This window comes from Bos grunniens, chromosome 10, assembly GCF_055505025.1.
Source record: "Bos grunniens cultivar Pamir isolate PY7600 chromosome 10, Bosgru_T2T1.0, whole genome shotgun sequence".
NCBI classification, from domain to species: Eukaryota; Metazoa; Chordata; class Mammalia; order Artiodactyla; family Bovidae; genus Bos; species Bos grunniens.
Genome location: NC_141174.1, coordinates 42,466,316 through 42,492,503, shown reverse-complemented (window position 1 = coordinate 42,492,503; position 26,188 = coordinate 42,466,316). Strand labels below are relative to the sequence as shown.

Here is a 26,188-nt window from a genome sequence, read left to right as displayed (position 1 = left end):
TCTGTGATTTTCTCACAATGGAAAGAACATCAATCCATTTGAGAGTTCTCCCAATTTCCCTTTCTATCCTCCAAGGTCAATGAGTTCCCTTCTGGGTAAAGGAACCATTCTACTCTATTATCCCCATTCTCCAGCAATTATAAGGATGTTGTTCTCAGGCTTTATGAAAGAGTTTCCCTCTTTACATTTGTGTTTCAACTGTCCATTCATAAACTGGGCTTTCTTCAATCCTTTTCCCCAAACTGTCTAATCTAAACCTGGAAAACAGGAAATGCTGCCTCTGAATAATTCCTACAGCATCCTCTCCCTGATACACTTCTGTTAGGCTTGAGGTCCTCTTTCCTTTCTTTCTTCTCTTTTGAATAAAACTGTTAAACTTAGGACACCAAACAGGAGATGCTGGTGGAGCTGCAGTGTAGTGGGAACCATTGCTTAAAATACCATGAGAAAGTAACACAGGGTCTGTGTCTGAGAAAATCTCCCTGAAACATCATCCAAAGATGGAAAAGTCTTTTTTTATGATGTTGTGAAGAACTGACTCCAAACCTGCTGCTGCTGCTGCGTCGCTTCAGTCGTGTCCGACTCTGGGCAACCCCAGAGACGGCAGCCCACCAGGCTCCCGTCCCTGGGATTCTCCAGGCAAGAACACTCGAGTGGGTTGCCATTGCCTTCTCCAATACATGAAAGTGAAAAGTGAAAGGGAAGTTGCTCAGTCGTGTCCGACTCTAGCGACCCCATGGACTGCAGCCCACCAGGCTCCTCCGTCCATGGGATTTTCCAGGCAAGAGTACTGGAGTGGGGTGCCATTGCCTTCTCCGGACTCCAAACCTGGAACCTCATAAAGCCATGGAGTTGAGTCTCCAATCTTTTATCTTATACATCTTCAGGAAGGAACAAGTCTAGCTGTATGTCACAGACAAACCCTCTGATACAAAGTGGGAAGGATCTTCTTCACTGAGAAGAAAAAAAATGCTGCTTTTTTCCATTAAACAGTTTCCCTGGTAGCATCCCACCACACTGCTCTTTCAGCCTCACCGACAGATGTCCACCAGCTGGTCCAGCTCAGGGCAGCTACACTCGTACATATCCCGGCAGCTCCTGTGGCTCTGGTTCATTAGCTCCCCCAGCAGCTGGACCACGTTGTCAGGTGCTTCTTCACATATCTTCTTAAACTGGAGCACTCTCGCAGCCTCACTGTACACGTGCTTTGCCCGCTGGTAGAGTTTGAAGGTGAGAACTTAGGAAGGAAGATTATGGTGGACAGAGTTAGAAATAGTTACTGGCCAGGAAAAAAAAAAAATTCAAAAGAAAGAGTTACTGGACAATTCAGTAAAAGAAAAATACAGTTATTGAGAACTTCCATTTCTGTCTTTATTATTAATACCTTAGATTTTAAATAGGTCTTTCTGAAAGATTTCCTTATAGTCTAAATTACTCTCTTTTCAAGTCAATTTTACTTTAAGGTCACACATGTAGAAAGTGGCAGAGCAAAACAAGTCATGACGTTTTACCCCATAGCCACATTCTTTCCACTGTGATCCACCAGAAAGAACCCCTGAAAATGCTTATACTAGAACTTTTATTTATAAAAATGTTTCTTAGAGATAAGCACAATTACTTCTGTATGTGTGTGTGTAAAAAACACATGTATATATATGTATATACTGTAGCATTATTTATCACAGCAGAAACTAAGAATGAATCCACATTGCTAACAACAGAAAATACTTTTAAAATCATGCTGCATCTATTAAAAATATTATGCTATACTATTGCTACTAAAGCATTCTATTACTCCATGGGAAATTGTTCATTATTAAGTGAACACATAAAATACGAAACTGTACATTTTAATTTTAAAAATTATAAGAAAGCACCAAAATATTAACAGTCATCATCTCTGTGGTGCATTGTGGGTGGCTTTTCTTTGTCCTTGACATATTTCTGTGCCTTCCAGATTATCTGGAATGACTCTTACTTCAGTTATAGAAACAAGCCCTACTGCATTGACTGTGTCTATAGTACTCATACGTTCCCTTGAATAACAACCAAAACCTTCTTACCATTTTCACTCATGCTGAACAGTGGCTGAGTGAGTGTGGTGCCTCTGGGCAAAACTTGAAAAATACACAGAGGCTAATCTGCCTGTCCTGCTAGGAAGAGCCTGGGCTCTCCAAAGGTCTGTCATATCTTCTCAGCCATGTGACAACTCACTGTACTCAAGTTGCTATTTCAATAGAGCTCATTTCTCCATCTTCAAAATGAAGTTGAAAATTATTTCTCAGGATCCTTCCAACTCTAACATTTTAGATTCTGTGAAGAACTCCCTCCAAGCATTCCCCTCATATTGTTATATTTTGAGAAGAAGATGATAATTGTTCTACTTTCTGCCCTTATCTACTCTGCTATCTGCCCCAGGAGGCTGACTTGGATGGACTACACCAGTGGGCTCCCTTGCCTTTAGATTAGAAAAAGGGAGAAGATCAACGAGAGATGGGAGGGAAGAGAGTGAAGTTGTAGGATCTCTCCCTGGCTCCCTCCTTGCAGAGCTACCTGAAACTGGCCCTGTCCCCCCAACTGAAGGACACTGAACATACTTTCAAGGCAGCCTTTTCTACATGATTCTCTCTTCCAGGGTCTGCCTCCAGGTTCCTCTCCCCTAGAATATTACTGCTTTTTCAGTAGTGCTTTTATAATTTTATATTAAAAAATACCAAATGCATGACAACATACTTAACAACCAACAAATTATGTTAAAGTTTTAGGTTACATTTTTCCCCTCCACAGTACCACCCTCATAACTCATATACTTATCATATACTTCCCATAGTAATTGTCTCCACAAAGTTTGCTAACTCCTGAAGACAGAAACCAGGTCTTCCGGTTCCAAGCATTTGATAGTCTGCAACCTGGTACTCCCTAGAACCTTCACCAGTGCCTTACGTGACAAGTGCACATGTGTGTTCACTGTTGAACATTCAGAAAGATGACTTAACTCCAGTTCAAAACCAAGATACCTCCATTTAGACACTGTTATTAAAAAAAAAAAGTGCAGTGCCAGCACTCACACCTTACTAAGAATGTACAAGTTGAGGAAAGGGGACAGCCAGATTCCCTCTGCTATTGAATCTATAACTACTGATACTACATAGGATGAAAAATAAGTCAAAAAATGAACTTACAGGTTAAGTGTAGGTGGGGATAAAAATACAACAACATGCTTTGCTCCATCAGTAGCCAGGTCATGTGACTCAGTGCACACTGCAGTGTGAATTTGTTATTTCTATCAATAGGTTCAATGGAAATGGGAATATTACATATTATTGAGAATTGTTATATATTAAAATATATTATTTTAGGGTCTAGGTATCAAAATATCTTAAGGTAAGAAAGTCTTAACAATACCCAATACTGGCACATAGCATCTGCAACAAAGTTGTCTGAAGAAAAAGCACCAGTAGATTTAACAAGAACTCCTTCAAAACCCCTGAATAGAGAAAGGCAAAGATGGGCCATTGATAGGCATGTATCTACATTAGACAGTACCAATAAGTTTATACATGTTAATAGAATCCATGTATATAAAGAAAGCTGAGTGCCAAAGAATTGATGCTTTTGAACTTTGGTGTTGGAGAAGACTTGAGAATCCCTTGGACTGCAAGGAGGTCCAATCAGTCTATCCTAAAGGAGATCAGTCCTGAGTGTTCATCGGACCGACTGAGGTTGAAGCTCAAACTCCAATACTTTGGCCACGTGGTTCAAAGAGCTAACTCATTTGAAAAGACCCTGATGCTGGGAAAGATTGAGGGCAGGAGGAGAAGGGGACGACAGAGGATGAGATGGTTGGATGACATCACCGACTCAATGGACGTGGGTTTGGGTGGACTCCGGGAGTTGGTGATGGACAGGGAGGCCTGGCATGCTGTGGTCCATGGGGTCACAAAGAGTCAGACACGACAGAGCGACTGAACTGAACTGAACTGAATATAATCCAGATTATAAAATACACATTTTGAAAGGGAGGAAAATGACTATGGTAACTATAGTTTAAAAATATTCTTTTTAAAAGTTGACATTGAAACAAAATGTTTAAAATTCTAGCTTTAGGATTCCATATGTTTCAGTTTTATTTGTGAACTATTTCACCTCCCTCATGGGCCAAGTTGCAAAATGAGAGCACGGGGGTAGGGTGGAGGACATACATAAGAAGAGAATATTGGTTCATTTTTACTGTAATGTCTCATTTCCAAAAAAGCATCTAGTTTCCAGGTCCACTGACATTTATGGCTGCATCACAAAAGGCACAATAAAGCAAAATCTACTAACATTGTAAAATAGTGCTATTTAGCTGACAAATTGCTCTGCTATGTCACAGTTTGCAAAGAATTTTTTAAACTTCAAGTTATATACAGGACAACAAAGGAAATACAATAGCATGTTCCATACGCCCATCACCTAGACTGAACAATAATTTTTTGCAATATTTTCTTCAATATTTTGCTAGTGTTTTAAAATAAATTATACATGTGACATTTCCTTCCTATATATTTCAGAGTGCAACTCTATAAAATAAGGATATTTTCTTATGAAACCTCTGTATCATTATCACATCTAACAAAATTACCAATGATTCCTTAACACCATTTCATATTCAATCCATATTTAAATTTTCCCAGTTGTTTCAATTTCAATTTACAGCAGGATCCAAGCAAAGTCCACACATTATATTCAGTCTTATCTCTAATAAGTCTCTTTTAGTCAAGAATTTACAGTGATTTTTGATACTCTGGAATGTCAATGTCATATATATATATATATAATACAAATATATCCTGTAATAAAATTCAATACCAACAACAACAACAAACAGTCCATTAGCAAGAGCATGCTTTGGTTTTCCTCTAGGACTACATAGTTCTTTAAGATTAAATATTTTTCCTTTAGGATTAAATATTCTCAAGTAGAAACTATCTAGAGAGAGGTGGGTTTTTTTTTATATTAAACCTCAGGACTGGTGTTCTGATTTGTGATAAGAAACATTCAGAAGGTACTGAGCAGATTACTAGAACCTCCCTGTGTCTACTCTGTTTTGTCGAGTGTTTCATAGCAAGACTTCAGGACAGGAATGTCTAATGAGGACTCTCGCTGGGCGTTCTGAAGGTGCGTGAGAGACTGCCATGGCTCACACTCCCTGAACAGTAGTAACTTAGACAACAAAGGAAAGGGCAGAAAGGGCATCTGTTTTTAATTGTGATACAAACATCTTGCCAAAGGCTACAACAGATTTGGAGACCACCCTTTGGCAGGGAAAGCAGTTCTGCATTGGCTGGACATCACAAATGCTCTCTGGATCCAGGGTTGTGGCTTGTTATAGGCTGGCAATTCAGCAGGTCTCTGTTGTGTAGATACCAGAAAATCCAAGAAAATCTGAAACTCTGTGGACAAAGCTTTCTTCCTTGTCCAGTTAACTTTTAAAATGGATGCTTCATCTCTCTTATAATCCTTGAGGGCAATTATTAAAGGATGAAGGAATTGTTTCTTACTGCATGAATGCTCACTGCTATATGACTACTTCCAACACAAATACAGTTTAAGAATATAATACCAGGTGCCATTTTCCTGAAACATTGCCAGTGTCCTATCCTATCCATGGGAAATCTGAAGCTTCAAAGTAGGATATGTCATGTGAATTCTAAAACAATCACTTTCTCCTCTGTGAATCTTTGGTAATTACTGAATCTGATCCTGAAATCATGGCAGAGATTCTTAGATCTAAATGATCACAACCATATACATTTAAACAGTAATAATTGTACAATAAGTTCACTTGAATAATTTAGTTGCTAGTTCTAAAATTTCCTTTCCTGATGACTTCCCTGCTGAGCCTCCAGCTCACCACACAGGCTCCTGCCTTGGACCCACTGCATCAGCTGTTCTGTTGCCCTGGAATGTTGTTCCCCTGATCTTGATATGGCTAGCCCCTCACAGTCATTCAAGTCTCAGATGTCACAGCATCAGGAAGACCTTCTCCCATCTCCAACCCAGAATAATCACACCTACACAAACATACACACACATATTCTTTCCATCCTATTTTTGTCTCCCAAAACTACTTTATTTATTCTCACAAACACTGTCCAATTTTCTTATGCTTATTTGTTCAGTGGCCTGTGCTTATCTCTCAACACTGGAAGTTCAGCTTCAGAAGAGCAAGTTCAGTTCAGTCCGACTCTTTGCGACCCCATGGACTTCAGTATGCCAGGCTTTGCTGTCCATCACCAACTCCTGGAACTTGCTCAAACTCATGTCCATCGAGTCGGTGATGCCATCCAACCATCTCCTCCCCTGTCGTCCCCTTCTCTTCCTGTCTTCAATCTTTCCCAGCATCAGGATCTTTTCAAATGAATCAGTTCTTCACAACAGGTGACCAAAGTATTGGAACTTCAGCTTCAGCATCAGTCCTTCCAATGAATATTCAGGACTGATTTCTTTTAGGATGGACTAGTTTGATCTCCTTGCTGTCCAAGGGACTCAAGAGTCTTCTCCAAAACCACAGTTCGAAAGCATCAATTCTTTGGCACTCAGCTTTCTTCACAGTCCAACTCTCACATCCATACATGACTACTGGAAAAACCATAGCTTTGACTAGATGGACTTTTGTTGGCAAAGTAATGTCTCTGCTTTTTAATATGCCACCTAGGTTTCTCTTAGCTTTTCTTCCAAGGAGCAAGCGTATTTCTTGCAAGAACCCTATGCTACAAATGACAGGAAAGACATGTGAAATAGAAGCCCCTACTATGAGAGACTTATGACTCAGTTAAATAAGACAGACTATGAGACCACTGGACAATGACCAAGTGCAGCAGATATTCAAGAGCAGGAAATACTAGAGGTGGACCAAGAAGATAGGGTTTGTGGGGAAAAGAGCCATAGTGGGAAATGCCAGAGCCACAGAGCTTCCTTGCTGTGAGGACAGGATGGCCAAAGGCCCAAGCTGGGAACAGGCAGAGTATGTTTATGGGCTGGAGGGGGCAAACTGATCAGACCCCAGGCCAGTTTCTTGAGGAGGCTGTCCTCACACCTGAGGCTTTAACATCCTCTGCTACATATATTACACAAAGGTTGCACACTCACAACCATGGTCAGTAACCAACCACAGTGATGCTTTCTTGACCCAAATACTTTTTAAACTGAGAAGTTTTAAGAATCTAGATTTTCTGTTTTCCCTTGAAAAAAATGAAAGGCCTGGCAGTGGTGAACCTACCTTCTTGCAAAACTGTTGGCTGGAGCTGAGGAGCAGCCAGCCTGTTTAGGCGGGGCATGCACAGTATCTCCATGTACTTCCCACCATTCCCAATTATCTTACGCCTGGACTGACTCACTAGTTCACATGTCTGCCTGGTCTCTGTAGGCATCTGTGTGTGGGACTCACTTTCCATAAAACTCTCTATTACAGGAATTCTTGGCTAGAGACAGAAGAGTGGACAAACCAAGTGAGTCATCATGCCATAACAAACCACTGTTACTAATGAAGGTCCCTCCCTTAGGTGCATTGATAGTTCCATATGGAAGAGGTCCATCATCTTGTAAATTCTACTGTTTGGTCTTATTTCTGCTCCATAGACATTTGTAAACACAAGACAGCCCTTGAGAGATCTGAAGAAAACTCTCATATCTTATGTTTTTTACACATGGATAATGATTCACTTTATGCCAGGTTTATTAATAATACCAAGGGAACAACAATGAATAATATAAGCTCTTTACTCTCAAAAAGTTATAGTCTTAACAAAAGACAACAGGTGTTGGTGAGGATGTGGAGAAATGAACCCTTGCACACTGTTGGTGGGAATGCAAAATGGTGCAACCTCTATGAAAAACAGCACAGAATCCTCAAAAAATTAAAAATAGGACTATCCTATGATCCAGCAATCTCACTTCTGGGTATATCTCCTAAAGAACTAAAATCAGGATCTCAAAGAATTATTAGCACATCCATGCTCATTGCAGCTCTATTCATAATATCTATGCTGTAGAAGCAAACTAAATGTTCATCAATGGATGAATGGATTGAAAAATGATTTATACATAATAGAATATTCAGTTCAGTTCAGTCACTCAGTCATCTCCGACTCTTTGCAACCCCATGAACCACAGCACACCAGGCCTCCCTGTCCATCACCAACTGCCGGAGTCTACCTAAACCCATGTCCATTGAGTTGGTGATGCCATCCAGCCATCTCATCCTCTGTCATCCCCTTCTCCCTCTGCCCCCAATCCCTCCCAGCATCAGAGTTTTTTCCAATGAGTCAACTCTTCGCATGAGGTGGCCAAAGTACTGGAGTTTCAGTTTTAGCATCATTCCTTCCAAAGAACACCCAGGACTGATCTCCTTTAGAATGGACTGGTTGGATTTCCTTGCAGTCCAAGGGACTCTCAAGAGTCCTCTCCAACACCACAGCATTCAAAAGCATCAATTCTTCGGTGCTCAGCTTTTTTCACAGTCCAACTCTCACATCCATACATGACTACTGGAAAAACCATAGCCTTGACTAGACGGACCTTTGTTGGCAAAGTAATGTCTCTGCTTTTGAATACGCTATCTAGGTCTATTATTCAACCTTAAAATTGGAAGAAACTCTACAATATGCAACAATATGGATGGACCTCTTAAGGAAATTATGCCAAGTGAAATAAGCCAGACACATAAAGACAAGTACCATTTATATGAGTTAGCTAGAATCATCAGATTCATAAAATCAAAGGTCAGAATGGTGGTTCCCAGACACTAGGGGAGGGAAAAGTAGAGAGTTAATCATCAGTAGACAAACAGACAAAACATTTTCAACTAAGTAAAATGAATGAGCTCTAGAGACCTACTGTACAGCATTCACCTCTAGTCAACAATAATGTATAGTATGCTTAAAATTTATTAAGAGGATAGATTTCATATGTGTTCCTACTACAATAAAAAAATAAAGTGTTTAGTAAAAAAAAAAAGAATAGTTTACTCAGTTCAGTTCAGTCACTCAGTCATGTCCAACTCTTTGCAACCCCATGAACTGCAGCACGCCAGGCCTCCCTGTCCATCACCAACTCCCAGAGTTCACTCAGACTCATGTCCATCGAGTCAGTGATGCCATCCATCCATCTCATCCTCTGTCGTCCCCTTCTCCTCCTGCCCCCAATCCCTCCCAGCATCAGAGTTTTTTCCAATGAGTCAACTCTTTGCATGAGGTGGCCAAAGTATTGGAGTTTCAGCTTTAGCATCAGTCCTTCCAAGGACCCGGACTGATCTCCTTTAGAATGGACTGGTTGGATCTCCTTGCAGTCCAAGGGACTCTCAAGAGTCTTCTCCAACACCACAGTTCAAAAGCTTCAATTCTTCGGCACTCAGCTTTCTTCACAGTCCAACTCTCACATCCATACATGACCACAGGAAAAACCATAGCCTTGACTAGACGGACCTTTGTTGGCAAAGTAATATCTCTGCTTTTCAATATGCTATCTAGTTGGTCATAACTTTCCTTCCAAGGAGTAAGTGTCTTTTAATTTCGTGGCTGCAATCACCATCTGCAGTGATTTTGGAGCCCAAAAAAGTAAAGTCTGACACTGTTTCCCCATCTATTTCCCATGAAGTGATGGGACCACATGCCATGATCTTCGTTTTCTGAATGTTGAGCTTTAAGCCAACTTTTTCACTCTCCTCTTTCACTTTCATCAAGAGGCTTTTTAATTACTCTTCACTTTCTGCCATAAGGGTGGTGTCCTCTGCATATCTGAGGTTATTGACATTTCTCCCAGAAATCTTGATTCCAGCTTGTGCCTGTTCCAGCCCAGAGTTTCTCATGATGTACTCTGCATATAAGTTAAATAAGCAGGGTGACAATATACAGCCTTGACATACTCCTTTTCCTATTTGGAACCAGTCTGTTGTTCCATGTCCAGTTCTGTTGCTTCCTGACCTGCATATAGGTTTCTCAAGAGGCAGGTCAGGTGGTCTGGTATTCCCATCTCTTTCAGAATTTTCCACAGTTTATTGTGATCCACACAGTCAAAGGCTTTGGCATAGTCAGTAAAGCAGAAATAGATGTTTTTCTGGAACTCTCTTCCTTTTTCCAATAGTCTACTAAAGAGAAACAACAATGAGCAATAACAAGCAACAGATGGAAAGACAGCTCCTCACAGCCAAAGTAGAGGCTCAGAGTCAATAGGGTATCCCAATCTGGGTTAGCCTGAAAGCAGAGCCTGACACAAAGACTTGAGTGCAAGTAGCAGAAATCCAGGAAACAGGAGGACAAAAATAAGGAAAGTGAGACAGAAAAGAAGAAAAGTCAATAAAGGTGCTTAATATGCAGGTCACCACCGCGAAAAACCACCACCCAATTGCTCAGGGATCTCTCTGAAGAACCATGGAGAACCATGGTTCCAACCATGTTGGAAGGGAACAGGTCCACCTATGAAAGGGAAGGGAAGCCTGGGTCTTTTATCCACAGACAGTGCCATCATTGCCCCTAGAGGGGTTAACTTCTCCCCAGAGATGTGCCTGGGCAGCACAGCAACTTTCACTGACTCTGGAGAATGCCCCAGGATGGCAAAGAGACATTCATGCCAGCTACTAGCTTGACAAAGTTACTGGCGATGCTGGAAGCAGGTAGGCTGAGGGATGGGGAATAGTGGTCATGATCTTCAGAGTCTACCAGTAAAATGTGAAACCACCCAAGTCTAAAAGAGGAGTTAGGTGTCCAGCAAACCACTTAAAAGGTAGGGTGAAAGGATTGGGAAATTAAGACAGAAGGAACTTTGTGAACAAAAACATGGAGATCAAAAACCATGAGGTGCTCTAAGCAGGGCCAGGCCTGGTTAGTACTTGGATGGGCATAAGGTGCTTTTAAAGAATTCATAGGACTTGATTGTGATTGTAGCATAGAAAGAGGATGAAGACCAGTAGGAACAAGAAATACAGTAAAAGAGAAAATAAAAGCAGTAGGCAGAGGTCTCAGATATGCAGATGACACCATCCTAATGGCAGAAAGCAAAGAGGAACTAAAGAACCTCTTGATGAAGGTGAAGAAGGAAAGTGAAAAAGCTGGCTTAAAATTCAACATTCAAAAAACTAAGATCATGGCTCTGGTCCCATCCCTCATGGCAAATAGATGGGGGGGGGGGGAATGGAAACAGTACAGACTTCATTTTCCTGGGCTCCAAAATCACTGTGGATGGAGACTGCAGCGAAGAAATTAAAAGACACTTGCTCTTTGGAAGAAAAGTTATGACAAACCTAGACAGCCCATTAAAAAGCAGAGACATTACTTTGCCAGCAAAAGTCCATATAGTCAAAGCTATGGTTTTTCCAGTAGTCATGTACAGATGTAAAGGTTGGGCCATAAACAAAGGCTGAGCACCAAAGAATTGATGCTTTAGAGCTGTAGTGTGGGAGGAGACTCTTGAGAGTCCCTTGGACAGCAAAGAGATCAAATCAGTCAATCCTAAAGGAAATCAACCCTGACTATTCATTGGAAGGACTGATGCTGAAGCTGAAGCTCCAATAGTTGGACACCTGATGTGAAGAGCCAACTCATTGGAAGAGACCCTGATGCTGGGAAGCATTGAAGGCAGGAGGAGAAGGGGGTGACAGAGGATGAGATGGTTGGATGGTATCACTGACTCAATGGACATGAGGTTGAGCAAACTCAAGGAGATGGTGAAGGACAAGGAAGCCTTGGTGTGCTGCAGTCCTTGGGGTCACAGTAAGTAAGACATGACTTAGCGACTGAACAACAAGGCAGAGGTCAGATTATAAGGGCTTTATATGTTATGCTAAGTAAGGTTTTACATTGTATCCTGTACATAAGTGGTTCTTGGCCTTTCTAGGGTTATAGAGACTTTTGAGAATAGAATAAAAGCTATGAACCTTCTCTCCCCCATCTGAGTGCATAAATATATGGAAGTATACACACAGTTCAACATACAGTTTCCTTGGATTCAAGTTAAGAATTCAAGCTGGAAACAAGAAAAGATTACTGGCCTTTAGCAATTATATAGTCAGGATTATTGTTTCTGAACAAAAGAAACCTATATGAACTAACTTAATTGAAAGGAATTAATTTTAAAGGTATTAGAGAACTCACAAAATTTATTAGGATTACATATTCCTAATCTCTGTTAGAATTTGAGAATCCAGGTGTGAATAAGCCACGCACCGAGTGAAATAGACAGTGAGGACCATTGCTGAGGTCTCCTCCATAAGTCTGGCTATGACATTAGATTCTAGATACTTTGTCAATGGACCTTTGCCTAATAGACTGAAAGCCCAAAACATAAGCATGTGCCAGGACACAGGAGGAACCAAGGACCCTTGCTCACACTCAGGTGACAAGACAAGAGGAAAATCTGACCCCTCAACTTTTACCATAGGAGGCAAACCTTCCTTCCTTCTCCAGCATGCACATAACAGATTTCCCCAGGAAAAGGCCTGGATGCCAGGTAGTTAAGCTACAGTGTCTGCCCCAGCAGCAGTGAAATACCACAGCTCTGTTAGCATTTAAATCTTTTCTCCAGACCACCCACCCAGTTTCCCTCACATGACTGGATTTCAAGTCTCCCTCACTGATAATTTCCCTGAATACACATTAGTCCGTGTATGCCCTTCTTCAGAGAAGGCGATGGCACCTCACTCCAGTACTCTTGGCTGGAAAATCCCATGGATGGAGGAGCCTGGTAGGCTGCAGTCCATGGGGTCGCTAAGAGTCGGACATGACTGAGCAACTTCCCTTTCACTTTTCACTTTCATGCATTGGGGAAGGAAATGGCAACCCACTCCAGTGTTCTTGCCTGGAGAATCCCAGGGACGGGGGAGCCTGGTGGGCTGCCATCTATGGGGTCGCACAGAGTCGGACACGACTGAAGTGACTTAGCAGCATGCCCTTCTTAAGAGTGGTCTCCCCACATCAGTCTGAGGAATGCAAAGTAGAGCTGGACAGTCATCTCCTTCATTCTCAACACAGTGAGTTTCTTCACATAAGCCTTGTAATACCAAACTGCAAAAAGATTGTGTGGTGATGGAAGAACACAGAGCATTGGTCTTCAAACTAAAAGTGATAAATATTTTGGGAATCAGATTTAACTTGGATAAAAACTTCATCTTGGGATAATTAATCAAAAGAAAATAAATAAGTAGGCTGGTCAGAGAGAACTGGAAACGTTATCATGTAAGTGTATAATTAATCTTTTTGAGGCTCCCATACCCCAAAATGGTTTCCCACTCTTTGAAGGGGGGCACTAAAAGCAGTTGTGGTTTTAGCTGTCTTTGCACAATCATGGAGCTGCACGCTACTAGCCAATTTCTCTCCAAACACATAGCTCCACTGGGCTAAACTAAGAGTTGGTTTCCAAGAACAGCCATGCAGAGGTGGATGGGGGAAACCACTTCAGAATACACTCCAGAGTGCCTGTTTTCCTGTGCAGCACAGTTATAATAAGTCTCTGCTCTGAGGCATAGAATCTTTGGAGTATTTAAGCAGTAGAATGGAAAAACACTATACAGTCCTCATTGAAGCTGGACCACAGTTTCAAATTTATTTCCCCAGTAATAATATTTTTCATAAATGTGAAGTTTCTGAAATGGTCAAACCCACAAAAAATAAACAGCTGTTTTCAGCCACATTAATATCCCATTCCCATGCTGCAAAGATTAAATTAAGTTAGCATTTTACATTTAAGAGGAAAAAAAGGCTTTAACTACCTGCTTTTAAAAGCAAAACCACTGATGAAATATATATATATATGCGTTTTCAACACAAACCACATTAATCCATGGAAAACTACATTCCAAGAGGCACTTGTGAATGTTTTCAAATCCACAGCATAATGCCATCTTGTCTGTAGAGAATAACAGCACCCCCACATATTTATAGCTTCCCTCTCTCAGATTTTCAGGAGCAGAAGAGCCAGCACTGTTTTAGAATACATTCCACTCCTCCGATCCTGAAACCTTTGCTTCACTCTGCTGCAGGCACTGGCACCTGCATCCTGCTTTCTGGCAATACCGTAAGCTCCTGTTAACTCCAGCGCCATTCAAATGACAAGACAGAGTCCACTGCTCCCTTCCCTCTCGTTCTATACTTTCGTACTTTGGATTCTTATCCCAGGTCTGAACAACTGCTCTACCTTCTAACTGGTCTCCCTCTTACTGCCTATTAACCTGTATTGTTGTTGCTGTTGTTCAGTCAACGAGTCCTCTCTGACTCTTCTGCAATTCCATGGGCTGTATCCTGCCAGGATCCTCTGTCCATGTGATTTTCCAGGCAAGGATACTGGAGTGGGTTGCCATTTTCTTCTCTAGGGGATCTTACTGACCCAAGGATCAAACTTCAGTCTCCTACATTGGCAGAAGGATTCCTTACCCATGAACCACCAGGGAAGCCCATCAACCTGTATACAGCTACCATAATAAACTTCCCCAATTACCATTTTGATCACGGTGTTCCCCAGTATTTCATTGTATCAAATGCTGCATTATTGTTCCATGGTCCAATAAATGAGGGCACACACAGTCCAATGCAGTGGGACACAATGGGTCTACTGAATGTTCATGACCCTTTCCAACCTCTTACAGTGTGTCGGCACCATGCCTTGCTTGCCATACCACACTCCATCACTGCCTGTCCAAGAGTGGAGGCCCATGTCGGTATGCTACCCAGACTAGTTTTGTAATCCCCAGATCTCAAGGCCCCTCTTCCATGAAGCTGTCCCCCAACATTCCAGACACTGAATACTATGTATTCCCTTCTAATTACAATGATCACACACTACTTTAGGAGGGCAGAGATTGTGCCATCTTTATCTTTGTAGCTCAGCCTAACACCCTGTCTTGAATAGAGCAGATTCTCAATAAATATCAGCTCCCATCCCAGCAGCAGACGAAGAAGCTGGAACTGCTGGCTGGATGAGCTGCATTTTTGTTTGCCTCTCTTTCTTGAGGAAACTAGTTTCCCATTAACTTCCCAGAACTACCCTAACACTTTGTTTTTAGAAAACATTAAAGGAGCAATCTCAAGTCAGTTGAAAAGAGCTCAGGGAGTTGGGCAGGAATCTTGGTCAGAGCTGAATGAAGGACTATGGAAAACAATGGTCACACTTGCCTAGAGCTGGCCAATGCTGGTATTTTAACCTAAAAGGGAATGAGTTCTTCTTGTCTTTGCTTTCTCCCATGAACTGAATTAAAGACAGAACAAAAACGTAAGAGACAAAGATGAAGGAAAGGCAGAGGAGAAATCAGTAGTTATCTGAGAATAAGTAGTATATTTCCATCAGAACACTTTAATCATTATTGTAGTATTTTCTTCCCACAAAATGATAAATAAATGAGGGCAAGAACTATTCTGGCCTTACAGATTGCTAATGCATCTGTTGCTAACCAAAATAACCTCAAACTTAAAGCATCTAGCACAATGCTTGAATAGTTGCTCTCAACTGAGTACCAGTTGAATAAAAGGATAAAAATTTGCTTCTGTTCTCTTACATTACTCACTTATTTGCCAGTATGATCAAAAGTAGTAGTTTACCAAAATACAACAGTTTGAGCAAGTGAGAAGCTATGTTATGTGCCACACAAAAAATCTAATCCCAGCTAGATTATACAGGATGTTGCCCAGAGTTTGCTTCTGAACAGTGTGTTCTGGAGCAGACCAAGAAGGTGACCTGGGCAATGGATGAGGGGCGAACTCGTAGTGGGGAGCTTGTCCTAATAGCCTCGTGGTGAGTACTGAAGACAATATGCCTACACTGCACCCAGACTTTCCAAAGGGTAGAATTAGGGAAGGTAAAATGTTTCAATTTCATAAACATCTAATGAGATGCCCCTATTCTCAAGGTGTTTGCAGTATAATTGGTGATAGACTGAAAAGAGGGAGCGTCCCCAATGGCTCAGTGGGTGAAAAATCCACCTGCAATGCAGGAGACTTGGGTTTGATCCTGGGTCAGGAAGGATCCCCTGGAGTAGGAAATGGCAACCCATTCCAGTATTTTTGCCTGAAAAGTCCCATGGACAGAGGAGCCCAGTGGGCTACAGTCCAAAGGGTCGCAAAGAGTCAGACATGACTGAGCATGAGCATCCTGAAAAGATGAATAAGGATGCTATTTCACAGAAGCCCATGATCGCAAATGTGTTTGTGCAGCCCTCTGGGAACCAGAGTGGGAAGTGAATGCTCACGGGCATGAGTTTGTTTGTGGTTTCTCTGTTTTTGTGTATGTGCTCCTCCATAAACAAGCAGTGTGTACACGTCAGGCTTTCCCCCCTTTATTAGATTCATTTTACCTTTATTTTTGTCCATATGACTCTTTCCTTTTTGATCTTCATCTGTCCCCCTTACCCCTATAAGTCTAAATGACAGAAATGAAGCACATATCTTGTTATTTCTTGTCTTAATTGACTAGAATTTTATATCTGTTGTTCTTGGAACATTTCATAGTTTCCCAGTAAAAGACTAAACATACTTCTTTCCTATGGAGGTAGTCTCTGGTGTTTTTAATGTTGCACCAGTGGTCCTTGACAGAAGAAAGGCTTTGTAACATTAACGTCTAATGGACTGAGGGATGTTCATTCTTGTGGTCTCTCCCACCCCATTGCCTCCTAAAGACAATACAAGGAATCATCTTCCTCAAACTTAAAAAAAAGAAAAACCACATACAGTCTCTACCCTTAACATAGGGCGGTGCCCTGCCATGTTTTCATCTGGAATTTACAGCATGAGTGACGATCAATTGATATTTATGTGTTTAAAACTTTGAATGTCTAATTTTTCCAAAGAGGACATACAGAAGGCCAACAGGCACATGAAAACATGCTCAACATCACTAACCCTCAGAGAAAGGCAAATCAAGACCACAATGAGATATCACCTCACAACTGTCAGAATGGTTATAAAAGAACACAAAGAACAAACGGTAGTGAGACTGTAAATTGGTGTAGCCACTGTAGAAAACAGTATGGAGACACCTCAGAACAAGTGAAAATGGAACTACCATATGATCCAGCGATTCCACATCTGGGTAAATATCCAAAAAAAAAAAAAGTTCAAAAAGATACATACACCCCAATACTCTTAGCAGCACTACTTCAGAGAGATACATGCATGCCAATATTCATAGTAGTAGTATTTTTAAGTGTCAAAATATGGAAGTAACCCAAGTGTCTCTCAACATATAAATGAATAAAGAAGATATAATATATATACAAACATATATGATACGTATATATGATATATACAGCAACACAGATGGACTTAAAAGAGAAAGACAAATGCCGTATGATATCATTTATATGTAGAATCTAAAAAAAACGAACATTTACCAAGAGGGAGCAGGAGGGGCAATAGAGGGGTAGGGGAGTAAGAGGTACAAACTGTTAGGTATCAAACAAGCTGTTAAGGATATACTGTAAAACACAAGGAATATAGCAGATATTTTAGAACAGCTATAAATGGAGTATAACCTTTAAAAATTGTGAAGTACTATATTACACACCTGTAACATCGTATTTTACAGCAGCCATACTTCAATTTTAAAACTGTGAATGTCTATACAGATATAATGAATAATAATTTTTGTTTTCATTACTATTGATATTTGGCAGTAATCTGCAAAAATGATTAGGTACATGCATAGTAACATACCTCTGCTGACTCACATGTAACAAATTGGGAACAAACATATGTAAGTAGGAAGAGGTACACAGTTTCTACTTCAGAACTTTTTGCTAGGAAACTTTCTTCCCCCTGAAGCTAAGTACTTTGAAAATAATAAAGGCATAGGAAGTGAACCTATTAATATCAAACAGCAAAGAGGTTTTCCTGGACCATGCCCTAAGATTCTAGAATGACAGTTTCCTGAAAAGAGATTGAATGCCACAAGATGGGGAAAAAATGATAAGCCATGAGGACTAAGAAGGCTTTCACCAGACAAATTGCAGATAAAATGCCAGTGTGAGAGAAATGTGCATCTTAAAAAGATGTCATAGTATGTCTAATCCTCAAGTGAAGATAATTTGGAATCTGGTCAAAACAATATTCATCATCCCAATTGTCTGAAAGGAAATGTCAGCTTCATATTTTAAGATGAGAAAATAAGCTGGTTTCATTGGTATCAGCAAGATTTAAATGGGCTGAGACTCCCAGCTACACAGCACAGGTCAGTGTGGTTTTCATTAGTTAGAGCTGTTTCCAAATGTTCCAGTTTTCCTTGTACACGTTGAGACAGACTGCACTTGCCACCCACTCTGAAATTCATCACATCCACTTGACCTGCTTGAGCCAATGAAAGAGAATAAGAGGCAGCTGTTATAAGTCAGTGAGTGATCAACCACAGTCCCTTCCTCAGACCACAGTGATTATGGGCAAACACGTTGAGATGGAGCCCCTGCTGAGCCCAGGTCCCTGATTGTCTCAGATGAACAGACCATCTGCTGACTTGTGATCGAAAGGCAGAGTGGAAATGAACTTTTGTTGGGTCAAGCCCTGAGATGTCGGAACTGGTTGTTACTGAAGAAAAATCACCTTGAACACAGCAGTACAGGAGAATAAACACTTTGACCAAAATAACCAGAATTAACTATAAGAAAAGCAACTTTGTATACAAGGAAAATATTTAATTATATGGAAACCTAAAAATATGAACGTGAAAGTAAAGTAAAGTAAACCTAAAAATATGAACGGAACAAAAGGAAGGAACATAGAAATGACAAGATTGGCCTCTTAGGTAGACAAGGATTATAGAAGGTGGTTTCCTAACGCAAACCAGCAGAGAAGCACCAGGGGATACAATGAGAGGTCAGCCGTCCTCATATCTGCAGAAGCCTCATTCTACTCGAAGCAGAGCATCTAATAAATTCACAACTGATCCTTTAATAATTTCATCTTGGCTATTGTAAACAGTGCTGTGATGAACACTGGGGAGCATGTATCCTTTTGGATGAAGTTTTTCTCCAGATATATGCCCAGGAGTGGGATTACAGGGTCATATGGTAGCTCAATTTTTAGTTTTTTATGTTCTCCATAGTGGTTGTACCAATTTACATTCCCACCAACAGTGTAGGAAGGTTCCCTTATCTCCACACTCTCCAGCATTTGTTGTTTGTGGATTTTTTTTTTTTTATGATAGCCATTCTGACTGGTGTGAGGTGATACCTCATTGTAGTTTTGATGTGCATTTCTCTAATAATTAGCAATGTTGAATATTTTTTTCAGGTGCTTATTGGCCATCTGTATATCTTTGGAGAAATGTCTATTCAGGTCTTCTGCCCATTTTTTGAGTGGGTTGTTTGTTTTGATGCTGTTAAACGTCATGTGCTATTTGTAAATTTTGGAGACTAATCCCTTATTGGTCACATCATTTCAGATATTTTCTCCCAAACTATGGGTTGTGTTTTGGTTTTGTTTATTGTTCCTTTGTGGTACATTAGCTTTTGAGTTTAAGTAGGTCCCATTTATTTATTTTTGTTTTTATTTCCATTATTCTGGAAGATGGATCAAAAAAGATATTTTCAATATAGCCAAGACATGGAAGCAACTTAAAAGTCCATCGACAGAGGAATGGAAAAACACAATTCCATTGTATAATGGATATATACAATGGAATATTGTGCTCAGTCACACTGACTCTTTGTGATCTCATGGACTGTAGCTTGCCAGGCTCCTCTGTCCATGAAATTCTCCAGACAAGAATACTGGAATGGGGTGCCATTTCCTTCTCCAGGGGATCTTCCTGACCCAGTGGAGTATTACTCGGTCATTTAAAAAGAATGAAATTATGCCATTTGCAGCAACATGGATGGACGTAGAGAGTGTCAGACTGAGTGAAGTAAGTCAGAAAAGGAGAAATATCATATGGCATCCCTTATATATGGAATCTAAAAAGAAATGATACAAATGAACTTACTTACAAAACAGAAACAGACTCACAGACTTAGAGAACAAGCTTATGGTTGCTGGGGGAAGGACGGAGAGAAGGGATAGTTAGGGAGTTTGGGATAGATATGTACATGCTGCTTTATTTTAAATGGGTAACCAACAAGGACCTACTGTACAGCATAGGAAACTGTTCAGTGTGATGTGGCAGCCTGAATGGGATTGGGTTTTACTTGAGCTGGGGCGGGGATTGGATTTTGAGGGGAGGATGGATACATGTACGTGTATGGCTGAGTCCCTGCACTGTTCACAACATTGTTAATCGGCTATAGCCAATTCAAAATGAGACAATTTTCAAAATAAATCATTTCATGTCTCAGAAAGTAGAGATACATCCATGAAAAATTCAAGCGAAGGGAATACTCAGTAATAACAAGTCATGTATCTCTTAGACTTAAGAAAAAAATGAATATGTATGTATAGTCACTGTCCTTTTCCTTTCTTTTTCTTCCCTTCCCTTGAGGCAGCCTTGAATGGTAGGACCAGCACGGCCAGAGTCAGAGAGGCAGGTGGGGCTGACAAGGTGGCCAGGAACTACAGGGTCCGGGCCAAGGAAGCTGGTAGAGACCTGAGTAACCCTGGGGGAAAAGTCATGCCAAGGCCAAGAAGACAACTGGGATGAACAAGTTGACTGGTAAGGTCGGAGGCCAGGTACATACAGGGGAAATAAGCATATTAAGAATGATGGTAGCATATTTTTTTATGCTACAAAGATCTACGCAAGGGCACCAAGCGCCACAACCACTCGCATACACTGTCCCTCAGCTGCTGGTTCGCCCTGTGGCATGGAACAGCACCTCCAGGTCCCACTGGCTCCTCCTTCAACTTCTACTCTTGGACTAGGCATTGGACTAGGTACATGTTTGGCTTCCACCAGTATCATCAGAACTGGAGGCCTGGAGGTAGTGAGTCTGACCCTGATTCTAGCTCCTCTTCCCGAGCTCCAGGTTGCCCTCGCTCTCCCCTACATCCATTGTCACTTCCTGCCTGTCTTTCCTACTGACTTCAGGCTTCAGCACCAGATGCGAACACTGTTTAAACAGCTTACAAGTTGCATGTTGTCAAATTCCTATAACACATCTCTTTCTCTGACAGAACCCTGACTGACAGCCTCATGTCACATAACGGTTAAGACCATAGAGGGAGGCCTCTGGACTCAGAATGTGTGGGTTTGAATCCGAACTCTGTTACTTTGAGCTGCATGATCTTAGGCAAGTTACTTAATTATTCTGTCTTGTTTAACTTCTCTGTAAAGTAGCAAAATACTGGAATTTAACTTATGGGATGTTCCTAGCATCAAAACCATCTAAAGCCAGTCTTTATTCTTTATGTTCCTCTAAATTAAATCTATATGCATGCGTGCTAAGTCACTTAGGTCATGTGCAACTCTTTCTTTGTGACCCTATAGCCTGTAGCCTGCAGCCTGCCAGGCCCCTCTGTCCATGGGATTCTCCAGGCAAGAATAATGGAGTGGGTTGCCATTTCCTTCTCCTGGGGGATCTTCCCAACCCAGGGATCGAACCTGGGTCTCCTGCATTGCAGGGGGATTCTTTACCATCTGTGTCACCAGGGAAGCCCTAAATCTAAATAACTTGTGCTACATTTCACTTACAGAAAAGTCCATGTGTGAATTAAGAGACCACTGTCAAAAGCACTGGGATGCAAGATAGACTGTTGTGTTGGGTGGAAAATCTTAGTAACATTCTTTGTTTACAGAATGAAAAAGGAATATTCATCAGTATTAACAGTTATGTCACTGAACACAAATCTAATTAGCACTGTAATGGCCAAACTCATTTGCTTTTCTCTTTTAAACAAATTTCAAACAAACAAAAATAATACCTACCAAAAAATTCTTTATTCCCTCAGAGCTATCTGACTTTGGGAGTTTGACTATCATACTTCAACACTGTGAACAGATGAGGGGAGTTTGAGAGAGTGAGGAGAAGGAGGTGGGAGTGCATCAGTATTTAAATGTGTGTCCAAATGTGTTTAAGGGCTTCCCTGGTGGCTGAGGCAGTAAAGAATCCATCTGCAAAGCAGGAGACCTGGGTTCGATCCCTGGGTGAGGAAGATCCCCTGGAGAAGGAAATAGCAACCCACTCGACTATTCCTGCCTTGAGAATCCCATGGACAGAGGAGCCTGGCAGGCTACAGCCCATGTATGGGGTTGCAAAGAGTCAAACACAGCTGAGCGACTAACACTTTCATTTTCCGAATGTGTTTATGGCACAGTTTACAACCTTGAAAAGAACTATTTCATGTAGGTACTCTGAACATGAAGAACATATTAATAAACACGTGCAGCAAATGTTTTAAAAGTACTCAGAATAGTGCTTGTCACATAGCTAAGTGTTCACTGTTAGTTGTTATGAATAATATTAATGCACATGAACAGATTTTTTTAAAGGCTCAAAATAACCACTCTCTAGCTAGACCTTGAGTACATTTTCTAATTGGCCTCCTACCCATTACCTCTCCATATGAACAGAAGAAAATTAGTTTAACACATTTATTCATTTATCAAGCATTTACTAGGTACCACAGGAATTCCAGCACAAGCTAGAATCAAGATTGCTGGGAGAAATATCAATAACTTCAGATATGCAGACTTATGGCAGAAAGTGAAGAAGAACTAAAGAGCCTCTTGATGAAAGTGAAAGAGGAGAGTGAAAAAAGTTGGTTTAAAACTCAACATTCAGATCATGGCATCTGGTCCCATCACTTCATAGCAAATAGATGGGGAAACAATGGAAACAGTGACAGACTTTATTTGGAGGTGGGGGGGGGCCTCCAAAATCATTGCAGATGGTGTTGCAGCCATGAAATTAAAAGATACTTGCTCCTTAGAAGAAAAGTTATGACCAACCTAGACAGCATATAAAAAGCAGAAACATTACTTTGCCAACAAAGGTCCATCTAGTCAAAGCTATGGTTTTTCCAGTAGTCATGTATGGATGTGAGAGTTGGACTATAAAGAAAGCTGAGCACTGAAGAATTGATGCTTTTGAACTGTGGTGTTGGAGAAGATTCTTGAGAGTCCCTTGGACAGCAAGGAGATCCAATCAGTCCATTCTAAAGGAAATCAGTCCTGAATATTCATTGGAAGAACTGATGGTGAAGCTGAAACTCCAATATTTTGGCCACTTGATGTGAAGAACTGATTCATTTGAAAAGCCCTTGATGCTGGGAAAGATTGAAGCCAGGAGGAGAAAGGGATGACAGAGGACGAGATGGTTGGATGGCATCACTGACTCAATGGACATAAGTTTGAGTAAACTCCAAGAGTTGGTAATGGACAGGGAAGCCTGGCGTGCTGCAGTCCATGGGGTCACAGAGTCAGACATGACTGAATGACTGAGCTGAACTGAACAGGAATATAGAAATGCACAAAACAAGGACCTTTTCTCAAGGATACAAATGCTATGAAAGAACGGTGCCTCATAACTCACATTTAGCTGCTATGACTATTTTAGGATTTATTTCTGGGGAATGCCATCATGGTAACTATTGTATATGAATTCCCTGTGAGGCTAGAAGAGTAGTTTCCAGCTTGCCATCACAGCCACAGGTCACCAGAGTCTATGGGGCTGCTGTTATCAGAAGAGATTCCCCCCTCTTCCTCCTTTCCTAAAACATGCACAATATTCCTGAAGCTGAAAGCTTAATATAAAAGGATGACCTTCCTAGAGAGATGAAAATCTTCTGTTAGAAAGAGGATCAGAGTGTTTGAGAGAAGAGAAGGTTTAGTCTTACTGGTCTAACTCTCCCACATCTTCTACTCCTGAGCCTCCCAAATCACATTAACTCAAGAAACGTGGGGAACTCAAGGGTCTGAAGGTACATAGTATGAAGAGGCGGTCAAGCTCATAGGTTCATAAGTTCTGGGCCTACTTCAGTCCAAGATGACTGTAAGTCATCAAGTATGTAAGACTACTGCAGGGGTCAACTTCTCAAAATGTACCGGCAGAATCTGTTTCATTTCAGCTCTTTTAAAACTCTCACACAAGTGAATGAAAATTCCAGAATTCCCTGATTTTAGTGGCTCCAGGATGGCCTCAGGTGCCAAAAACAAGGCCCCCATTATTATTAGCCTTGTAGGATAAGAGTGATTCTGAGCCCTGACCTACCCCTCAGTGACTAGACTCTGACCGGTACACAGCACACATCACAGTCGCGTATGTGATTCCTACACACTGGCACTGAGCTGTCCCTACAGAAGTTGAGAGTTTTGAGATGCAACAGCTTTAAAATCATACTTAATAGATTATGTCTGCACTGCATTGTCAGTTCCCTAAGTATATGAAGAGGCAAGGTGAACTGATGGATAGGGGTATATGATGCACACATGCGAAAGAGGAAGAGGAAAACCGAGGAATGAAACATCAACCCAACTGATCTGGGTTAACAGTTCAGCCCATTTCTTCCTAAAAATTGAAGAAGCTTTACTCCTAGCATGATCCTGCCCTCTGTGGCCAGATAGCTAGAAGTCAACAGGAGCTGAGAAGCAAACCAAAGGGACTAGGAAGAGAGGAAAGGAAAAAGGGAAAGCAAATTTTCTCCACACTTGTATTCCAGAACAACTAAAGCATATTTTTTGTGCACAACAAAAAATAGTTACTTGATTTATTCCTTTATATTGTTTCAGAGGGATCTATTATCTTATTAAAATTAAAACAAAAGACAAAACTAAAGGACTCATTTTTATTTGGCCTTATTATAAGTTCATCATACAAATTTTAAAGATTTCTGCTCAACCAATATCTGTAAATTCTAGAAAGACCCTTTGGAGTTTCTTCTACTACTACTAAGTCACTTCAGTCGTGTCAGACTCTGTGCGACTCCATAGACGGCAGCCCACCAGGCTCCCCCATCCCTGGGATTCTCCAGGCAAGAACACTGGAGTGGGTTGCCATTTCCTTCTCCAATGCATGAAAGTGAAAAGTGAAAGTGAAGTCACTCAGTCGTGTCTGACCCTCAGTGACCCCATGGACTGCAGCCTTCCAGGCTCCTCCGTCCATGGGATTTTCCAGGCAAGAGTACTGGAGTGGGGTGCCATTGCCTTCTCCAAGTTTCTTCTAGGCTCTTTATAAAAAATTTTTTCTTCAAAATTCTTATAAGAACAATTTAATGTGTTAAAATCATAGAATGTAGTACCTGATATCTTATGAGCTATTTTTAAATCGATTTCCTTTATATTGAGAACACAATTGGAAACTGAAATTACTGACTCCTTTTATACTGTGAAGTACCTTTATATTTCTCCATTAGATTAAAAACTACTCTTCTTTGATGTAGATAAGATAATCCATGAGGACTACCTTTATCAAACAAGAAGATTCCACAGCACTTCTCATGGCTTTTCTGTAACACAAAAGCTCATGCACCAAGTTTCTGACCAAGTTGAGTTTGCTCCTTAAATTAAGCAAACCACTGGACGCCACATGGCTTTACATTTTCTAAGGCAAGAGCACCAGAATGGGAAATAGCTAAAAGGAAACTCTATAACCACCAAGTAACCAACTTCCATCACTTCTCTTTAGTTGCAAGAGAAAATCATAGGAAAGAAAAATCAAAACTTGATATTACCTCCCTTATTGGTATAGGATTGCTAAAGCCAGTTTATTAATACACTAATATTAAAAAGTAAAGGCAGGAAGAGTATTGGATTAACTTAAAAGACTAGGACTTGGGATCTGGCTCCCGCATTTGCCAACTCTCTAGTTTGTAACTACATGTAATTCTATGACCTTAGTTTCCTCATCTGTGAAATGAGGATAACCATGTGCCCTGGGGTTATTGTGAGATTCAAATCAAATGATACAGTTAAGAGTACTGTATAAACAATAAAGTTTTTGTTTGTTTGTTTTCTTACTGCAGATATCTTCCTAAACAGCATTCTATGCCAGTGCCTTATACTTGCTCAAAAGTCATGACTATTGCTTATGACTTCACAAGGATCAAGGATCCAAACATATTAGTCAGTGACTGAACAGCACTTTGTCAACACATAGTCACAGGCAAAGTTGGTCATCAAAGCAAGGAGATTAGTGTCCACCCAGCAGAGTGCTTCTAAGCACAGGGCCACCCAACCTGGAACACAGGCTGAAGTGAAGTGAAGTGAAAGTCGCTCAGTTGTGTCCTACACTGCGATCCCATGGACTATACATTCCATGCAATTCTCCAGGCCAAAATACTGGAGTGGGTAGCCTTTCCCTTATCCA

The 26,188-nt window shown here is 41.0% G+C and overlaps 1 protein-coding gene across 5 annotated transcripts in view; it reads right to left on the bottom strand.

Annotated features, from left to right (window-relative positions):
* GALK2 (galactokinase 2) overlaps positions 1-26,188 on the bottom strand; it is a 154,818-nt gene that overhangs the window by 7,779 nt on the left and 120,851 nt on the right. For all 5 annotated transcript variants that reach the window (XM_086320815.1, XM_086320816.1, XM_086320817.1 and 2 more), the window contains one exon: positions 1,036-1,237. In XM_086320815.1, coding sequence (XP_086176941.1) covers positions 1,036-1,237 — 202 coding nt within the window. The remainder of the gene's footprint in view (positions 1-1,035; positions 1,238-26,188) is intronic.